General features: G+C 55.9%; 6 protein-coding genes across 6 annotated transcripts; all 6 read left to right on the plus strand.

Moving 5' to 3' along the window:
• Nucleotides 1–18: 18 nt before the first annotated feature.
• Nucleotides 19–357, plus strand: PHYSODRAFT_323468 (hypothetical protein; the record flags this gene model as incomplete). Its single annotated transcript, XM_009518996.1, has 1 exon — nucleotides 19–357. A coding segment is annotated over one exon (339 nt), but the record flags the coding sequence as incomplete, so codon positions are not given.
• Nucleotides 358–8,259: 7,902 nt separating this feature from the next.
• PHYSODRAFT_323473 (hypothetical protein) lies at nucleotides 8,260–9,234 on the plus strand (the record flags this gene model as incomplete). Its single annotated transcript, XM_009518997.1, has 3 exons — nucleotides 8,260–8,609; nucleotides 8,647–8,695; nucleotides 8,731–9,234. 3 exons carry the CDS (start codon nucleotides 8,260–8,262, stop codon nucleotides 9,232–9,234), a joined length of 903 nt encoding a protein of 300 aa, XP_009517292.1.
• A 6,253-nt stretch (nucleotides 9,235–15,487) lies between these two features.
• PHYSODRAFT_374831 (hypothetical protein) lies at nucleotides 15,488–15,799 on the plus strand (the record flags this gene model as incomplete). The annotated part of the gene is made up of 1 exon (XM_009518998.1): nucleotides 15,488–15,799. A coding segment is annotated over one exon (312 nt), but the record flags the coding sequence as incomplete, so codon positions are not given.
• Nucleotides 15,800–16,483: 684 nt separating this feature from the next.
• On the plus strand, nucleotides 16,484–17,110 carry PHYSODRAFT_468101 (hypothetical protein; the record flags this gene model as incomplete). Its single annotated transcript, XM_009518999.1, has 2 exons — nucleotides 16,484–16,799; nucleotides 16,962–17,110. The coding sequence occupies 2 exons, from the start codon at nucleotides 16,484–16,486 to the stop codon at nucleotides 17,108–17,110; spliced, it is 465 nt and encodes a 154-aa protein (XP_009517294.1).
• Nucleotides 17,111–17,523: 413 nt separating this feature from the next.
• On the plus strand, nucleotides 17,524–19,279 carry PHYSODRAFT_468016 (hypothetical protein; the record flags this gene model as incomplete). Its single annotated transcript, XM_009519000.1, has 2 exons — nucleotides 17,524–18,178; nucleotides 18,339–19,279. Coding segments are annotated over 2 exons (1,596 nt in total), but the record flags the coding sequence as incomplete, so codon positions are not given.
• Nucleotides 19,280–19,322: 43 nt separating this feature from the next.
• On the plus strand, nucleotides 19,323–20,204 carry PHYSODRAFT_471347 (hypothetical protein; the record flags this gene model as incomplete). The annotated part of the gene is made up of 1 exon (XM_009519001.1): nucleotides 19,323–20,204. The coding sequence occupies one exon, from the start codon at nucleotides 19,323–19,325 to the stop codon at nucleotides 20,202–20,204; it is 882 nt and encodes a 293-aa protein (XP_009517296.1).
• Nucleotides 20,205–20,890: the final 686 nt, after the last annotated feature.

The raw sequence follows: 20,890 nt of genomic DNA on the forward strand, positions 1-20,890 counted from the left end.
GGATACGACGGATACAAGTACGGCTCCAGCTACTACCCGGACTACTACTCGTCCTACGGCGGCGGCGGTGACTTTGGCTACGGCTATGGTTACAACTACCCCGGCAACTTCGGCTATGCTAGCTACGGCTATGGCTACCCTGGTTACCCTGGTTACCCTGGCTACCCTGGCTACGGCTACGGCTATGAGTCCGCGACGACGGACGGTGCTGAGGCTGGCCAGAAGGAGTCCGCCACGGCGCCTGCTACCGCTACGGACGTTGCGTCCAACAAGTCGGCGGAGAAGGAGGACAAGACGCCGCCCAAGGAGAAGGAGACCACCAAGTCCGGCGCCACGGACAAGGCCAAGGGCAAGTAAGTGGAGTGAAGTGAAGTGAAGTGAAGTGAAGTGGAGAAGGCCGCTCGCTGGCGATGATGAAAAGTAGACGAGGGGCGTTCGTTGGTCATGGAGCAGCTAGCCCACGGAACCTGTAGTTCTGTAGAGTAACATGCGTGTAGTAGCGTCGATAAAAAAACTGACGGTGGTAGTAATACGACGTCAATGGTTGTCAACTTTCTCGCTGTACTCAGTTTGCTCGTCCGATGCGCTAAACCGTTTCGAACTCGAATGGTGACTTAGTAGAACATGTGGAGACGTTTGGCGTTTGGCACGCCCGATTTGGATGACCCTTACTTAAGTATACCGAACACGCTTCGCTTTGCTACCGGTAGTCTCATTTGACACTCGATAGCCTTTGCAGCCGTACCAAAACGCAGCTTGGATTTTTGTTTTTGTTTTTTGTTTTTGTTTTTCGGGTTGTCGGTGCATGGCCGACCGATGGCGCTGCCTGCTGAGAAGCAGCTATCAACACTCTCAACAATGAAACGACCACTAACTTTGGCCTGGATGGACATGATGCTGGCCCTATTGGAGAAGCGCTACGGCCCAGACGCCTCGCCGGCAGTGTACTGGCATTGCTTGTTGGCCGGATAGTGACAGCTTCAGCTAGATTGATGGTACGTCTGCATCGTAGGCGCGAGAGACTAGACTAGTTGACTAGTTACGGAGTGGGCGACGGCTGTGGATGCGGCCTCAAACCCGAGTGCCCCAAGCTCTCTCATCTTCCAATTCGCCTTCTCCGCCACACTCGGCCACCAACCAACCCCAAATCAACCCACCGAATCGCACGTTCATCTCTGACATGCACTCCAAGATCGTTGCCCTGTTCAGCCTGTGTGCCGCTGCCTCCATCCTGCAGGCGGCTGACGCTGGCGCTTCTCCTGTGGGCGTCTCGCCGCGCCGCCACCTCGGCTCCAGGGAGGACTACGGACACCACCCGCGCCACCACGGCCATGACCATGACCATGACCACGACCACGACCACGGGAAGAATCACCGCCACCACGATGACAAGCACCCGTCGCACTACTATTACCGTCGCCGTCTCGAAGACGCCAAGGCCACCGAGTCCAAGGACTACAAGGACGACCATGGCAAGGACGATTACGACTACGGCAAGGACCGCAAGGATCGCAAGGACGGCTACGAGCACAAGCGGTACGGCGATGACTACAAGGGATACGGCTACAAGAGCTACGGCGGAGACTGCGATGACTACGGAAAGGGTCGCCACGACAAGGACGACTACAGCTACGGCAAGGCCTACTACGGCAAAGACTACTACGGCAAGGACGACTACAGCTACGGCAAGGACGTCTATGGATACGACGGATACAAGTACGGCTCCAGCTACTACCCGGACTACTACTCGTCGTACGGATACAGCTACTACCCGGACTACTACTCGTCCTACGGCGGCGGCGGTGACTTTGGCTACGGCTATGGTTACAACTACCCCGGCAACTTCGGCTATGCTAGCTACGGCTATGGCTACCCTGGTTACCCTGGTTACCCTGGCTACCCTGGCTACGGCTACGGCTATGAGTCCGCGACGACGGACGGTGCTGAGGCTGGCCAGAAGGAGTCCGCCACGGCGCCTGCTACCGCTACGGACGTTGCGTCCAACAAGTCGGCGGAGAAGGAGGACAAGACGCCGCCCAAGGAGAAGGAGACCACCAAGTCCGGCGCCACGGACAAGGCCAAGGGCAAGTAAGTGGAGTGAAGTGAAGTGAAGTGAAGTGGAGAAGGCCGCTCGCTGGCGATGATGAGAAGTAGACGAGGGGCGTTCGTTGGTCATGGAGCAGCTAGCCCACGGAACCTGTAGTTCTGTAGAGTAACATGCGTGTAGTAGCATCGATAAAAAAACTGGCGGTGGTAGCAATACGACGTCAATGGTTGTCAACTTTCTCGCTGTACTCAGTTTGCTCGTCCGATGCGCTAAACCGTTTCGAACTCGAATGGTGACTTAGTAGAACATGTGGAGACGTTTGGCGTTTGGCACGCCCGATTTGGATGACCCTTACTTAAGTATACCGAACACGCTTCGCTTTGCTACCGGTAGTCTCATTTGACACTCGATAGCCTTTGCAGCCGTACCAAAACGCAGCTTGGATTTTTGTTTTTGTTTTTTGTTTTTGTTTTTCGGGTTGTCGGTGCATGGCCGACCGATGGCGCTGCCTGCTGAGAAGCAGCTATCAACACTCTCAACAATGAAACGACCACTAACTTTGGCCTGGATGGACATGATGCTGGCCCTATTGGAGAAGCGCTACGGCCCAGACGCCTCGCCGGCAGTGTACTGGCATTGCTTGTTGGCCGGATAGTGACAGCTTCAGCTAGATTGATGGTACGTCTGCATCGTAGGCGCAAGAGACTAGACTAGTTGACTAGTTACGGAGTGGGCGACGGCTGTGGATGCGGCCTCAAACCCGAGTGCCCCAAGCTCTCTCATCTTCCAATTCGCCTTCTCCGCCACACTCGGCCACCAACCAACCCCAAATCAACCCACCGAATCGCACGTTCATCTCTGACATGCACTCCAAGATCGTTGCCCTGTTCAGCCTGTGTGCCGCTGCCTCCATCCTGCAGGCGGCTGACGCTGGCGCTTCTCCTGTGGGCGTCTCGCCGCGCCGCCACCTCGGCTCCAGGGAGGACTACGGACACCACCCGCGCCACCACGACCATGACCATGACCACGACCACGACCACGGGAAGAATCACCGCCACCACGATGACAAGCACCCGTCGCACTACTATTACCGTCGCCGTCTCGAAGACGCCAAGGCCACCGAGTCCAAGGACTACAAGGACGACCATGGCAAGGACGACTACGACTACGGCAAGGACCGCAAGGATCGCAAGGACGGCTACGAGCACAAGCGGTACGGCGGTCACGACGACTATGACGATGACTACAAGGGATACGGCTACAAGAGCTACGGCGGAGACTGCGATGACTACGGAAAGGGTCGCCACGACAAGGACGACTACAGCTACGGCAAGGCCTACTACGGCAAGGCCTACTACGGCAAGGACGACTACAGCAACGGCAAGGCCTACTACGGCAAAGACTACTACGGCAAGGACGACTACAGCTACGGCAAGGACGTCTATGGATACGACGGATACAAGTACGGCTCCAGCTACTACCCGGACTACTACTCGTCGTACGGATACAGCTACTACCCGGACTACTACTCGTCCTACGGCGGCGGCGGTGACTTTGGCTACGGCTATGGTTACAACTACCCCGGCAACTTCGGCTATGCTAGCTACGGCTATGGCTACCCTGGTTACCCTGGTTACCCTGGCTACCCTGGCTACGGCTACGGCTATGAGTCCGCGACGACGGACGGTGCTGAGGCTGGCCAGAAGGAGTCCGCCACGGCGCCTGCTACCGCTACGGACGTTGCGTCCAACAAGTCGGCGGAGAAGGAGGACAAGACGCCGCCCAAGGAGAAGGAGACCACCAAGTCCGGCGCCACGGACAAGGCCAAGGGCAAGTAAGTGGAGTGAAGTGAAGTGAAGTGAAGTGGAGAAGGCCGCTCGCTGGCGATGATGAGAAGTAGACGAGGGGCGTTCGTTGGTCATGGAGCAGCTAGCCCACGGAACCTGTAGTTCTGTAGAGTAACATGCGTGTAGTAGCGTCGATAAAAAAACTGGCGGTGGTAGCAATACGACGTCAATGGTTGTCAACTTTCTCGCTGTACTCAGTTTGCTCGTCCGATGCGCTAAACCGTTTCGAACTCGAATGGTGACTTAGTAGAACATGTGGAGACGTTTGGCGTTTGGCACGCCCGATTTGGATGACCCTTACTTAAGTATACCGAACACGCTTCGCTTTGCTACCGGTAGTCTCATTTGACACTCGATAGCCTTTGCAGCCGTACCAAAACGCAGCTTGGATTTTTGTTTTTGTTTTTTGTTTTTGTTTTTCGGGTTGTCGGTGCATGGCCGACCGATGGCGCTGCCTACTGAGAAGCAGCTATCAACACTCTCAACAATGAAACGACCACTAACTTTGGCCTGGATGGACATGATGCTGGCCCTATTGGAGAAGCGCTACGGCCCAGACGCCTCGCCGGCAGTGTACTGGCATTGCTTGTTGGTCGGATAGTGACAGCTTCAGCTAGATTGATGGTACGTCTGCATCGTAGGCGCGAGAGACTAGACTAGTTGACTAGTTACGGAGTGGGCGACGGCTGTGGATGCGGCCTCAAACCCGAGTGCCCCAAGCTCTCTCATCTTCCAATTCGCCTTCTCCGCCACACTCGGCCACCAACCAACCCCAAATCAACCCACCGAATCGCACGTTCATCTCTGACATGCACTCCAAGATCGTTGCCCTGTTCAGCCTGTGTGCCGCTGCCTCCATCCTGCAGGCGGCTGACGCTGGCGCTTCTCCTGTGGGCGTCTCGCCGCGCCGCCACCTCGGCTCCAGGGAGGACTACGGACACCACCCGCGCCACCACGACCATGACCATGACCACGACCACGACCACGGGAAGAATCACCGCCACCACGATGACAAGCACCCGTCGCACTACTATTACCGTCGCCGTCTCGAAGACGCCAAGGCCACCGAGTCCAAGGACTACAAGGACGACCATGGCAAGGACGACTACGACTACGGCAAGGACCGCAAGGATCGCAAGGACGGCTACGAGCACAAGCGGTACGGCGGTCACGACGACTATGACGATGACTACAAGGGATACGGCTACAAGAGCTACGGCGGAGACTGCGATGACTACGGAAAGGGTCGCCACGACAAGGACGACTACAGCTACGGCAAGGCCTACTACGGCAAAGACTACTACGGCAAGGACGACTACAGCTACGGCAAGGACGTCTATGGATACGACGGATACAAGTACGGCTCCAGCTACTACCCGGACTACTACTCGTCGTACGGATACAGCTACTACCCGGACTACTACTCGTCCTACGGCGGCAGCGGTGACTTTGGCTACGGCTATGGTTACAACTACCCCGGCAACTTCGGCTATGCTAGCTACGGCTATGGCTACCCTGGTTACCCTGGTTACCCTGGCTACCCTGGCTACGGCTACGGCTATGAGTCCGCGACGACGGACGGTGCTGAGGCTGGCCAGAAGGAGTCCGCCACGGCGCCTGCTACCGCTACGGACGTTGCGTCCAACAAGTCGGCGGAGAAGGAGGACAAGACGCCGCCCAAGGAGAAGGAGACCACCAAGTCCGGCGCCACGGACAAGGCCAAGGGCAAGTAAGTGGAGTGAAGTGAAGTGAAGTGAAGTGGAGAAGGCCGCTCGCTGGCGATGATGAGAAGTAGACGAGGGGCGTTCGTTGGTCATGGAGCAGCTAGCCCACGGAACCTGTAGTTCTGTAGAGTAACATGCGTGTAGTAGCGTCGATAAAAAAACTGGCGGTGGTAGCAATACGACGTCAATGGTTGTCAACTTTCTCGCTGTACTCAGTTTGCTCGTCCGATGCGCTAAACCGTTTCGAACTCGAATGGTGACTTAGTAGAACATGTGGAGACGTTTGGCGTTTGGCACGCCCGATTTGGATGACCCTTACTTAAGTATACCGAACACGCTTCGCTTTGCTACCGGTAGTCTCATTTGACACTCGATAGCCTTTGCAGCCGTACCAAAACGCAGCTTGGATTTTTGTTTTTGTTTTTTGTTTTTGTTTTTTGTTTTTGTTTTTCGGGTTGTCGGTGCATGGCCGACCGATGGCGCTGCCTGCTGAGAAGCAGCTATCAACACTCTCAACAATGAAACGACCACTAACTTTGGCCTGGATGGACATGATGCTGGCCCTATTGGAGAAGCGCTACGGCCCAGACGCCTCGCCGGCAGTGTACTGGCATTGCTTGTTGGCCGGATAGTGACAGCTTCAGCTAGATTGATGGTACGTCTGCATCGTAGGCGCAAGAGACTAGACTAGTTGACTAGTTACGGAGTGGGCGACGGCTGTGGATGCGGCCTCAAACCCGAGTGCCCCAAGCTCTCTCATCTTCCAATTCGCCTTCTCCGCCACACTCGGCCACCAACCAACCCCAAATCAACCCACCGAATCGCACGTTCATCTCTGACATGCACTCCAAGATCGTTGCCCTGTTCAGCCTGTGTGCCGCTGCCTCCATCCTGCAGGCGGCTGACGCTGGCGCTTCTCCTGTGGGCGTCTCGCCGCGCCGCCACCTCGGCTCCAGGGAGGACTACGGACACCACCCGCGCCACCACGACCATGACCATGACCACGACCACGACCACGGGAAGAATCACCGCCACCACGATGACAAGCACCCGTCGCACTACTATTACCGTCGCCGTCTCGAAGACGCCAAGGCCACCGAGTCCAAGGACTACAAGGACGACCATGGCAAGGACGACTACGACTACGGCAAGGACCGCAAGGATCGCAAGGACGGCTACGAGCACAAGCGGTACGGCGGTCACGACGACTATGACGATGACTACAAGGGATACGGCTACAAGAGCTACGGCGGAGACTGCGATGACTACGGAAAGGGTCGCCACGACAAGGACGACTACAGCTACGGCAAGGCCTACTACGGCAAGGCCTACTACGGCAAGGACGACTACAGCAACGGCAAGGCCTACTACGGCAAAGACTACTACGGCAAGGACGACTACAGCTACGGCAAGGACGTCTATGGATACGACGGATACAAGTACGGCTCCAGCTACTACCCGGACTACTACTCGTCGTACGGATACAGCTACTACCCGGACTACTACTCGTCCTACGGCGGCGGCGGTGACTTTGGCTACGGCTATGGTTACAACTACCCCGGCAACTTCGGCTATGCTAGCTACGGCTATGGCTACCCTGGTTACCCTGGTTACCCTGGCTACCCTGGCTACGGCTACGGCTATGAGTCCGCGACGACGGACGGTGCTGAGGCTGGCCAGAAGGAGTCCGCCACGGCGCCTGCTACCGCTACGGACGTTGCGTCCAACAAGTCGGCGGAGAAGGAGGACAAGACGCCGCCCAAGGAGAAGGAGACCACCAAGTCCGGCGCCACGGACAAGGCCAAGGGCAAGTAAGTGGAGTGAAGTGAAGTGAAGTGGAGAAGGCCGCTCGCTGGCGATGATGAGAAGTAGACGAGGGGCGTTCGTTGGTCATGGAGCAGCTAGCCCACGGAACCTGTAGTTCTGTAGAGTAACATGCGTGTAGTAGCGTCGATAAAAAAACTGGCGGTGGTAGCAATACGACGTCAATGGTTGTCAACTTTCTCGCTGTACTCAGTTTGCTCGTCCGATGCGCTAAACCGTTTCGAACTCGAATGGTGACTTAGTAGAACATGTGGAGACGTTTGGCGTTTGGCACGCCCGATTTGGATGACCCTTACTTAAGTATACCGAACACGCTTCGCTTTGCTACCGGTAGTCTCATTTGACACTCGATAGCCTTTGCAGCCGTACCAAAACGCAGCTTGGATTTTTGTTTTTGTTTTTTGTTTTTGTTTTTTGTTTTTGTTTTTCGGGTTGTCGGTGCATGGCCGACCGATGGCGCTGCCTGCTGAGAAGCAGCTATCAACACTCTCAACAATGAAACGACCACTAACTTTGGCCTGGATGGACATGATGCTGGCCCTATTGGAGAAGCGCTACGGCCCAGACGCCTCGCCGGCAGTGTACTGGCATTGCTTGTTGGCCGGATAGTGACAGCTTCAGCTAGATTGATGGTACGTCTGCATCGTAGGCGCGAGAGACTAGACTAGTTGACTAGTTACGGAGTGGGCGACGGCTGTGGATGCGGCCTCAAACCCGAGTGCCCCAAGCTCTCTCATCTTCCAATTCGCCTTCTCCGCCACACTCGGCCACCAACCAACCCCAAATCAACCCACCGAATCGCACGTTCATCTCTGACATGCACTCCAAGATCGTTGCCCTGTTCAGCCTGTGTGCCGCTGCCTCCATCCTGCAGGCGGCTGACGCTGGCGCTTCTCCTGTGGGCGTCTCGCCGCGCCGCCACCTCGGCTCCAGGGAGGACTACGGACACCACCCGCGCCACCACGACCATGACCATGACCACGACCACGACCACGGGAAGAATCACCGCCACCACGATGACAAGCACCCGTCGCACTACTATTACCGTCGCCGTCTCGAAGACGCCAAGGCCACCGAGTCCAAGGACTACAAGGACGACCATGGCAAGGACGACTACGACTACGGCAAGGACCGCAAGGATCGCAAGGACGGCTACGAACACAAGCGGTACGGCGGTCACGACGACTATGACGATGACTACAAGGGATACGGCTACAAGAGCTACGGCGGAGACTGCGATGACTACGGAAAGGGTCGCCACGACAAGGACGACTACAGCTACGGCTAGGCCTACTACGGCAAGGCCTACTACGGCAAGGACGACTACAGCAACGGCAAGGCCTACTACGGCAAAGACTACTACGGCAAGGACGACTACAGCTACGGCAAGGACGTCTATGGATACGACGGATACAAGTACGGCTCCAGCTACTACCCGGACTACTACTCGTCGTACGGATACAGCTACTACCCGGACTACTACTCGTCCTACGGCGGCGGCGGTGACTTTGGCTACGGCTATGGTTACAACTACCCCGGCAACTTCGGCTATGCTAGCTACGGCTATGGCTACCCTGGTTACCCTGGTTACCCTGGCTACCCTGGCTACGGCTACGGCTATGAGTCCGCGACGACGGACGGTGCTGAGGCTGGCCAGAAGGAGTCCGCCACGGCGCCTGCTACCGCTACGGACGTTGCGTCCAACAAGTCGGCGGAGAAGGAGGACAAGACGCCGCCCAAGGAGAAGGAGACCACCAAGTCCGGCGCCACGGACAAGGCCAAGGGCAAGTAAGTGGAGTGAAGTGAAGTGAAGTGAAGTGGAGAAGGCCGCTCGCTGGCGATGATGAGAAGTAGACGAGGGGCGTTCGTTGGTCATGGAGCAGCTAGCCCACGCAACCTGTAGTTCTGTAGAGTAACATGCGTGTAGTAGCGTCGATAAAAAAACTGACGGTGGTAGCAATACGACGTCAATGGTTGTCAACTTTCTCGCTGTACTCAGTTTGCTCGTCCGATGCGCTAAACCGTTTCGAACTCGAATGGTGACTTAGTAGAACATGTGGAGACGTTTGGCGTTTGGCACGCCCGATTTGGATGACCCTTACTTAAGTATACCGAACACGCTTCGCTTTGCTACCGGTAGTCTCATTTGACACTCGATAGCCTTTGCAGCCGTACCAAAACGCAGCTTGGATTTTTGTTTTTGTTTTTTGTTTTTGTTTTTCGTCTTTGTTTTTCGGGTTGTCGGTGCATGGCCGACCGATGGCGCTGCCTACTGAGAAGCAGCTATCAACACTCTCAACAATGAAACGACCACTAACTTTGGCCTGGATGGACATGATGCTGGCCCTATTGGAGAAGCGCTACGGCCCAGACGCCTCGCCGGCAGTGTACTGGCATTGCTTGTTGGCCGGATAGTGACAGCTTCAGCTAGATTGATGGTACGTCTGCATCGTAGGCGCGAGAGACTAGACTAGTTGACTAGTTACGGAGTGGGCGACGGCTGTGGATGCGGCCTCAAACCCGAGTGCCCCAAGCTCTCTCATCTTCCAATTCGCCTTCTCCGCCACACTCGGCCACCAACCAACCCCAAATCAACCCACCGAATCGCACGTTCATCTCTGACATGCACTCCAAGATCGTTGCCCTGTTCAGCCTGTGTGCCGCTGCCTCCATTCTGCAGGCGGCTGACGCTGGCGCTTCTCCTGTGGGCGTCTCGCCGCGCCGCCACCTCGGCTCCAGGGAGGACTACGGACACCACCCGCGCCACCACGACCATGACCATGACCACGACCACGACCACGGGAAGAATCACCGCCACCACGATGACAAGCACCCGTCGCACTACTATTACCGTCGCCGTCTCGAAGACGCCAAGGCCACCGAGTCCAAGGACTACAAGGACGACCATGGCAAGGACGACTACGACTACGGCAAGGACCGCAAGGATCGCAAGGACGGCTACGAGCACAAGCGGTACGGCGGTCACGACGACTATGACGATGACTACAAGGGATACGGCTACAAGAGCTACGGCGGAGACTGCGATGACTACGGAAAGGGTCGCCACGACAAGGACGACTACAGCTACGGCAAGGCCTACTACGGCAAAGACTACTACGGCAAGGACGACTACAGCTACGGCAAGGACGTCTATGGATACGACGGATACAAGTACGGCTCCAGCTACTACCCGGACTACTACTCGTCGTACGGATACAGCTACTACCCGGACTACTACTCGTCCTACGGCGGCGGCGGTGACTTTGGCTACGGCTATGGTTACAACTACCCCGGCAACTTCGGCTATGCTAGCTACGGCTATGGCTACCCTGGTTACCCTGGTTACCCTGGCTACCCTGGCTACGGCTACGGCTATGAGTCCGCGACGACGGACGGTGCTGAGGCTGGCCAGAAGGAGTCCGCCACGGCGCCTGCTACCGCTACGGACGTTGCGTCCAACAAGTCGGCGGAGAAGGAGGACAAGACGCCGCCCAAGGAGAAGGAGACCACCAAGTCCGGCGCCACGGACAAGGCCAAGGGCAAGTAAGTGGAGTGAAGTGAAGTGAAGTGAAGTGAAGTGAAGTGAAGTGAAGTGCAGTGAAGTGAAGTGAAGTGGAGAAGGCCGCTCGCTGGCGATGATGAGAAGTGGACGAGGGGCGTTCGTTGGTCATGGAGCAGCTAGCCCACGGAACCTGTAGTTCTGTAGAGTAACATGCGTGTAGTAGCGTCGATAAAAAAACTGGCGGTGGTAGCAATACGACGTCAATGGTTGTCAACTTTCTCGCTGTACTCAGTTTGCTCGTCCGATGCGCTAAACCGTTTCGAACTCGAATGGTGACTTAGTAGAACATGTGGAGACGTTTGGCGTTTGGCACGCCCGATTTGGATGACCCTTACTTAAGTATACCGAACACGCTTCGCTTTGCTACCGGTAGTCTCATTTGACACTCGATAGCCTTTGCAGCCGTACCAAAACGCAGCTTGGATTTTTGTTTTTGTTTTTTGTTTTTGTTTTTCGGGTTGTCGGTGCATGGCCGACCGATGGCGCTGCCTGCTGAGAAGCAGCTATCAACACTCTCAACAATGAAACGACCACTAACTTTGGCCTGGATGGACATGATGCTGGCCATATTGGAGAAGCGCTACGGCCCAGACGCCTCGCCGGCAGTGTACTGGCATTGCTTGTTGGTCGGATAGTGACAGCTTCAGCTAGATTGATGGTACGTCTGCATCGTAGGCGCGAGAGACTAGACTAGTTGACTAGTTACGGAGTGGGCGACGGCTGTGGATGCGGCCTCAAACCCGAGTGCCCCAAGCTCTCTCATCTTCCAATTCGCCTTCTCCGCCACACTCGGCCACCAACCAACCCCAAATCAACCCACCGAATCGCACGTTCATCTCTGACATGCACTCCAAGATCGTTGCCCTGTTCAGCCTGTGTGCCGCTGCCTCCATCCTGCAGGCGGCTGACGCTGGCGCTTCTCCTGTGGGCGTCTCGCCGCGCCGCCACCTCGGCTCCAGGGAGGACTACGGACACCACCCGCGCCACCACGACCATGACCATGACCACGACCACGACCACGGGAAGAATCACCGCCACCACGATGACAAGCACCCGTCGCACTACTATTACCGTCGCCGTCTCGAAGACGCCAAGGCCACCGAGTCCAAGGACTACAAGGACGACCATGGCAAGGACGACTACGACTACGACTACGGCAAGGACCGCAAGGATCGCAAGGACGGCTACGAGCACAAGCGGTACGGCGGTCACGACGACTATGACGATGACTACAAGGGATACGGCTACAAGAGCTACGGCGGAGACTGCGATGACTACGGAAAGGGTCGCCACGACAAGGACGACTACAGCTACGGCAAGGCCTACTACGGCAAGGATGACTACAGCTACGGCAAGGCCTACTACGGCAAAGACTACTACGGCAAGGACGACTACAGCTACGGCAAGGACGTCTATGGATACGACGGATACAAGTACGGCTCCAGCTACTACCCGGACTACTACTCGTCGTACGGATACAGCTACTACCCGGACTACTACTCGTCCTACGGCGGCGGCGGTGACTTTGGCTACGGCTATGGTTACAACTACCCCGGCAACTTCGGCTATGCTAGCTACGGCTATGGCTACCCTGGTTACCCTGGTTACCCTGGCTACCCTGGCTACGGCTACGGCTATGAGTCCGCGACGACGGACGGTGCTGAGGCTGGCCAGAAGGAGTCCGCCACGGCGCCTGCTACCGCTACGGACGTTGCGTCCAACAAGTCGGCGGAGAAGGAGGACAAGACGCCGCCCAAGGAGAAGGAGACCACCAAGTCCGGCGCCACGGACAAGGCCAAGGGCAAGTAAGTGGAGTGAAGTGAAGTGAAGTGGAGAAGGCCGCTCGCTGGCGATGATGAAAAGTAGACGAGGGGCGTTCGTTGGTCATGGAGCAGCTAGCCCACGGAACCTGTAGTTCTGTAGAGTAACATGCGTGTAGTAGCGTCGATAAAAAAACTGGCGGTGGTAGCAATACGACGTCAATGGTTGTCAACTTTCTCGCTGTACTCAGTTTGCTCGTCCGATGCGCTAAACCGTTTCGAACTCGAATGGTGACTTAGTAGAACATGTGGAGACGTTTGGCGTTTGGCACGCCCGATTTGGATGACCCTTACTTAAGTATACCGAACACGCTTCGCTTTGCTACCGGTAGTCTCATTTGACACTCGATAGCCTTTGCAGCCGTACCAAAACGCAGCTTGGATTTTTGTTTTTGTTTTTTGTTTTTGTTTTTCGGGTTGTCGGTGCATGGCCGACCGATGGCGCTGCCTACTGAGAAGCAGCTATCAACACTCTCAACAATGAAACGACCACTAACTTTGGCCTGGATGGACATGATGCTGGCCCTATTGGAGAAGCGCTACGGCCCAGACGCCTCGCCGGCAGTGTACTGGCATTGCTTGTTGGCCGGATAGTGACAGCTTCAGCTAGATTGATGGTACGTCTGCATCGTAGGCGCAAGAGACTAGACTAGTTGACTAGTTACGGAGTGGGCGACGGCTGTGGATGCGGCCTCAAACCCGAGTGCCCCAAGCTCTCTCATCTTCCAATTCGCCTTCTCCGCCACACTCGGCCACCAACCAACCCCAAATCAACCCACCGAATCGCACGTTCATCTCTGACATGCACTCCAAGATCGTTGCCCTGTTCAGCCTGTGTGCCGCTGCCTCCATCCTGCAGGCGGCTGACGCTGGCGCTTCTCCTGTGGGCGTCTCGCCGCGCCGCCACCTCGGCTCCAGGGAGGACTACGGACACCACCCGCGCCACCACGACCATGACCATGACCACGACCACGACCACGGGAAGAATCACCGCCACCACGATGACAAGCACCCGTCGCACTACTATTACCGTCGCCGTCTCGAAGACGCCAAGGCCACCGAGTCCAAGGACTACAAGGACGACCATGGCAAGGACGACTACGACTACGGCAAGGACCGCAAGGATCGCAAGGACGGCTACGAGCACAAGCGGTACGGCGGTCACGACGACTATGACGATGACTACAAGGGATACGGCTACAAGAGCTACGGCGGAGACTGCGATGACTACGGAAAGGGTCGCCACGACAAGGACGACTACAGCTACGGCAAGGCCTACTACGGCAAGGATGACTACAGCTACGGCAAGGCCTACTACGGCAAAGACTACTACGGCAAGGACGACTACAGCTACGGCAAGGACGTCTATGGATACGACGGATACAAGTACGGCTCCAGCTACTACCCGGACTACTACTCGTCGTACGGATACAGCTACTACCCGGACTACTACTCGTCCTACGGCGGCGGCGGTGACTTTGGCTACGGCTATGGTTACAACTACCCCGGCAACTTCGGCTATGCTAGCTACGGCTATGGCTACCCTGGTTACCCTGGTTACCCTGGCTACCCTGGCTACGGCTACGGCTATGAGTCCGCGACGACGGACGGTGCTGAGGCTGGCCAGAAGGAGTCCGCCACGGCGCCTGCTACCGCTACGGACGTTGCGTCCAACAAGTCGGCGGAGAAGGAGGACAAGACGCCGCCCAAGGAGAAGGAGACCACCAAGTCCGGCGCCACGGACAAGGCCAAGGGCAAGTAAGTGGAGTGAAGTGAAGTGAAGTGGAGAAGGCCGCTCGCTGGCGATGATGAAAAGTAGACGAGGGGCGTTCGTTGGTCATGGAGCAGCTAGCCCACGGAACCTGTAGTTCTGTAGAGTAACATGCGTGTAGTAGCGTCGATAAAAAAACTGGCGGTGGTAGCAATACGACGTCAATGGTTGTCAACTTTCTCGCTGTACTCAGTTTGCTCGTCCGATGCGCTAAACCGTTTCGAACTCGAATGGTGACTTAGTAGAACATGTGGAGACGTTTGGCGTTTGGCACGCCCGATTTGGATGACCCTTACTTAAGTATACCGAACACGCTTCGCTTTGCTACCGGTAGTCTCATTTGACACTCGATAGCCTTTGCAGCCGTACCAAAACGCAGCTTGGATTTTTGTTTTTGTTTTTTGTTTTTGTTTTTCGGGTTGTCGGTGCATGGCCGACCGATGGCGCTGCCTACTGAGAAGCAGCTATCAACACTCTCAACAATGAAACGACCACTAACTTTGGCCTGGATGGACATGATGCTGGCCCTATTGGAGAAGCGCTACGGCCCAGACGCCTCGCCGGCAGTGTACTGGCATTGCTTGTTGGCCGGATAGTGACAGCTTCAGCTAGATTGATGGTACGTCTGCATCGTAGGCGCAAGAGACTAGACTAGTTGACTAGTTACGGAGTGGGCGACGGCTGTGGATGCGGCCTCAAACCCGAGTGCCCCAAGCTCTCTCATCTTCCAATTCGCCTTCTCCGCCACACTCGGCCACCAACCAACCCCAAATCAACCCACCGAATCGCACGTTCATCTCTGACATGCACTCCAAGATCGTTGCCCTGTTCAGCCTGTGTGCCGCTGCCTCCATCCTGCAGGCGGCTGACGCTGGCGCTTCTCCTGTGGGCGTCTCGCCGCGTCGTCGATGCCGCCGAGGCTGAACTCTGGCCCGGAGATTACGTGGGACAACCCGTCGCGTTCGTTCAACCCAGCGGTCCTTCAATAGGCCAGTGGGCATATGGAGTCGTGATTCGCTACGAGATGTTGGCGGCCGGCCCATCGCTCAGCGTGCTAGTCGGGCAGGAAGTTACTACGGTACGACTGTGTGAACCCCTTCGCATCATCAAGGCCGACCCGATAACGTACGCCCTTCAAGTTGGGGTGACAGTGACAGACATGGTTCTCAACGCCAAGGAGCTTCTCGTGCAACAGAATGCAGTGATTATGGCCTGCCGCAGGCGTCGAGGAGAGCTACCAGCGTCGGTGCAGTCCATGCTGACAGATCCCTTCATACCCGAGGAAATCGTGCCTCTCATCTGCCCCCACGATCTGGCAACGGTGCAAGTACGACGGCAGCACGTTCTCGATTGCCTCATGGGTCAGCGCAAAAAGAACGCTCTAGCCATTTACAACGACCCGCAACTGCCACGTGCCGATCGATCAGGCGCCGGAGCTGCACCACAGCGACCCATGTCATCTCACATGCCTGATGACCTACTGAGTATCACAAGCAAGGCAACGGATGATGATATCCAGGCGTTGCGCAATCAGAATCGTATGCTTGGTAAGCGATCAAGAGCCCCGGAACGGGATGGTGCATCGGCACACGACGATCTTCTTGACTATGGAGTTGGTTATGGTACCGAGGACGACGAGCCTAGCTCAAACGACGATGACAATGAGCCCAGTCGGGGTGCGTTTTGACCATCAGCAACCCAGCAGCGCGTAAGCCGGACAATTTTACACCCGCGATTTCGAGGTAAGTCGTGCAACTACATTTTCGAACGTATGCAGCAACGAGTCCACGCCCCCTTCCTCGCCGTGCCACCCGTGTGCCGTGGTCTTCTCGACTTTGGATTTGGCGTCCATGGACTCTCACTGATGCACTGCCATCCGGCAGACTTGATGACTCGCGTAAATGCCCATGATTCGACTGTCAGCTTTACGGACTTCTCGGAACGCAACACGCTGCGCCCAGCTCAAACGGCAAGGTCGCGCACCGATGTCAGCAGATCATTGCGGTCCCTTCGCAAATTTGCTGTGCATTTTTACACTCAGACGGTTGTGAACCTTGTTGACGATGCGATCAGCTTTATCGACTCTTACCAAGGCCTGTTCGACTCCGACAGTGTCGGCTGGAAGCTTATGGCGTTCTGGATCACGAGCAAGTTTAGCAAGTTTTGGAGTATGATTGTCTCGCGCGACGTTGACGCGGCCCGGAGTATCGGTAAGTAAGAGATTACTCGAAAGGACGAGGATCTATTGGAACTGGAAGAGCTCCGACGAGCTCAGCGCGAGCTCGAGCATGCCCATCCGCGGGCCCGACACGGTCAGGATGACACCCGACGTGTCTACAGACAGCCACGCACGTCATCGATCCCAGCTGCCGTGCTATCTGCACTACCGCGTCAAGGTGACAAGCGCCTGTGTATGAAGGCAATCTCGGTCGTCGGCTGCCCCGGCGACGGGAATGGGAACTGCTTTGACAGCAAGCGCGCGCACTTTCAACCCAACTCCTTCCTGAAATCGTGAAAGCCTACATCACCGAAAAGTACAAAGGAGTAGCAGAACAGTCGCAACAATGACTATCATCTGCTGTTCCAGTGATTGATGTCCGTGGTGCCCCGTGTTTGCGTGCTGTGCCCGCTTGTGCAGATCAAGCTGCATCAAGTATTGATGTTCGTGAAAAACTGCGCTCGTGTACAAGGACTCGAGATTTTCGAGATCTATCAAGTACTTTGTATCTACTACAACGCCTCGCTGATATTTCCGAGCGGGACAGATCCTCCAACCTGGCCGAATATGCATCCGCACTGGGGTTGACACCCCCTCCTACCAGTCATGTGGACGACAAGATTGATACAGACTCCGTCGAGTTCCTCACCATGTTGGCGTATCGGTCAAATCTGTCGCTGCCCATGTTCGTGCGTCTGATACGCGGGTAGACCAAGGAGGATGGTAGGCCCAACAAAGCCTTGTATGAGTTGTCCAACAAGTCAGCAGCAAACCCAGACCTATTTTGCCAGCGGAATGGCGTTGTCAGGGAAGGAGTACGTCCACGTTGGACGATGACGAAGCCGGATCGGCAAGTAATTCGGCCCTCCAATCACAAGAGCGCCATTGTCCATTCTGCCGAAGTCCTCAAACACATCAGGAAGGGTCAGCGAGATGGCCGCTATCTCGTACTCAACGCGAGTGTGATCGACTCGTGGTCTGACATATTCCTCAGCCCGGTTGGAGTGGTTGACAAGGCCGGCAACGAGACACGGATGATTAACGACTACTCATATCCTGATGGGGCATCGGTGAACGACATTACGGATCGCTCCAATATCCCGCCAGTCTCCTACAACCCTCCCCGCGATATTGCGCGCCGGATCCACGATTTACGCACGGCCCAGCCTGATGCTGACGTGTTATTGATGCTCGGAGACGTCTCCGGTGCCTTTCGTCACGTGCCTGTCCACGAGGATGCCGTGCACATGTTTGCTTTCGCCATCGACGACTACGTAGTCATCGATTTGACCTGTGGCTTTGGCTGGTGTGGGTCGCCGGCCTTTTACTCTCTAGCGGGGTCTGCCATCAATGATATTTATGAGGGTTCGCACTCGTCGGACTCCTCGACCCACAATGCGTCCCCCTTTCGTGGGAATGTATGGTGTGATGATCACACGTGTGTTGAGATTGATGAGGGTCGAAGATGCCACGATGCCAATGTTGCGCTACGAAAAGCAATGGTCACTGTCTTAGGGCCAAACAGCAATCAATGACCGGAAGTTTACCCCGTGGCGCTCCAAGAATGTTGTGCTTGGCTTAATGTGGGACGCCGCCGACGGCACCGTATCCATCCCAGCGGAAAAACTACAAAGGGCTACCACCAAAGTCGACCAAGTTCTCAATGCCGGACGTGCCTCCAAATCCGACCTCCAGAAGCTTCTCGGTGTGTTTCGCCACGTGGCCTCGTGCTTTCCATCCGCTAGGGCCTTTTACCAGAGGGCTCACACGGCAACCGTGGCAATGCTGCCTTACGGAGCCCGCGCCCTTGACACCGATACCATCGAAGATTTGCGGTGGTTCAGAGCGGTCATGCTCAACCAAAACCGGTTTAATGGGATTCCAGTATCACAGTTTGCTGCAACTACGCCCCCGTGCATAATCGTGGAGATGGATGCTTCCAACACAGGTCTGTGTGCTTTGGACACCAGCCGGCGTGAGTATATCCGACTGCAATACAGTGACGAAGAATGCGCAGAGCTCCAGAGTGGGTCGTATCAGAATTCGATCAACGTACGCGAACTTCAGAGTGCTGTGCTCGCCGCACTCTTGTGGGGACCGCACTGGCAGAATGCATCTCCGACACAGCCCACCCACGTCCAGTTTCACATCGACAATATGAGCGCTGTTTCGTGGGCGAGTCGTCGGTACAGCCGCCACCCTACGGCGCAGCTCTACAATCGACTGATCTCTATGGTTGAGCTCAAGTATGGCCTATTCTTCTCTGCCATCCACATTCCTGGCAAGCTTAACACAATGGTGGATGCGGGATCACGGGCGTGGACTGAATCTCATCCATTATGGGCAACGTGGTCTGATCTTTCTTGTGCGTGGACACAGGTGAACGTCGTACCTCCCTTCGACAATCTCTCACGCGTGTGGGAGCGATTCTGTGCAGCCACGCCCTGGCAAGATCGTCAAACATGAAATACAACGCAAACTGGAAGCAATGGCGCCGCTTTGTAAACTGATGGGCTGGCACACCTGGCTACCAGACTCCGGTCGGGCAAGTTCCAACAAGCTGATTTATTTCGCAATTTACCTCTGGAAATATGGTGGAAACAATGCACGCCGCGGCAACCAGCACAACACGATCCAGTCGAAGTTGTTCAGCGTCATCTGGTATCACCGTCGCTATTGTGGCCTGCAGCTTCGTCGGTCGCCCCAAATGACCATCCTGCTCCAAGGCATCAAGAGGATGTCCGACCCAGTCCGCAAGAAACAACCCGTTACGCCCGCATTCCTCCGTCTGCTGCGGCCCTCTCTCAACTTCACGCAGCCGAGGGATCGCCTTTTGTGGGGCAGTGTCCTTATCGGGTATTTCTTTCTGTTGAGGAGATCTGAATATCTCGCCATCGGCAAGCGGCGATCATTCTATTGTCTCCAGACCAAAGATGTTTTCTTCGCTGACTCGAATGGTAACCAAGTCACCGCGTCAAGCGCAAGCGCAATCACAATCGGCCTACGAGGAGCCAAGAACGACCAGTATGGGCGGGGATCATGGTGCACCATGCACCAATCTGGCGATCGATCACTATGCTCGGTCCGAGCCTTAAAACACATTCTCCGAGGGCGTCGTGACCTGAATGCTGTCCAACACAAGTATCTATGCGCGGAGCTCGACACGAAAACAGTAGCAACAGCGATCAAGCGAACGGCACGAAAGGCTGGAGTATCCGAGTCCAACTACTCGACACGCTCCTTGAGAAGCGGAGGTGCCAGCGCTCTGCTCGCTGGAAAAGCGGATGGCCTCGCGATCAAACTACTGGGCCGGTGGATGTCGCGGTGTTTCGAAGCGTATCCAGTGCAATTGGCCAAATCAACGAGGGACCTCGCCAAGCGAATGATCTAGCCTCGCCACCATTCCAGCGCGGACTCGCAAATCAAGGCATTGGGGCCGCTCGCCACGCCCTCAAATTCAAGTCGAGGCAAAATATATTCATTTGCCCCCCTTACGCCGGTGAGACGGACGCATGAGAAAAATGGAGCAGCTAGCCCACGGAACCTGTAGTTCTGTAGAGTAACATGCGTGTAGTAGCGTCGATAAAAAAACTGGCGGTGGTAGCAATACGACGTCAATGGTTGTCAACTTTCTCGCTGTACTCAGTTTGCTCGTCCGATGCGCTAAACCGTTTCGAACTCGAATGGTGACTTAGTAGAACATGTGGAGACGTTTGGCGTTTGGCACGCCCGATTTGGATGACCCTTACTTAAGTATACCGAACACGCTTCGCTTTGCTACCGGTAGTCTCATTTGACACTCAATAGCCTTTGCAGCCGTACCAAAACGCAGCTTGGATTTTTGTTTTTGTTTTTTGTTTTTGTTTTTCGGGTTGTCGGTGCATGGCCGACCGATGGCGCTGCCTACTGAGAAGCAGCTATCAACACTCTCAACAATGAAACGACCACTAACTTTGGCCTGGATGGACATGATGCTGGCCCTATTGGAGAAGCGCTACGGCCCAGACGCCTCGCCGGCAGTGTACTGGCATTGCTTGTTGGCCGGATAGTGACAGCTTCAGCTAGATTGATGGTACG

Source organism: Phytophthora sojae (genome assembly GCF_000149755.1).
Source record: "Phytophthora sojae unplaced genomic scaffold PHYSOscaffold_1, whole genome shotgun sequence".
NCBI classification, from domain to species: Eukaryota; Oomycota; class Peronosporomycetes; order Peronosporales; family Peronosporaceae; genus Phytophthora; species Phytophthora sojae.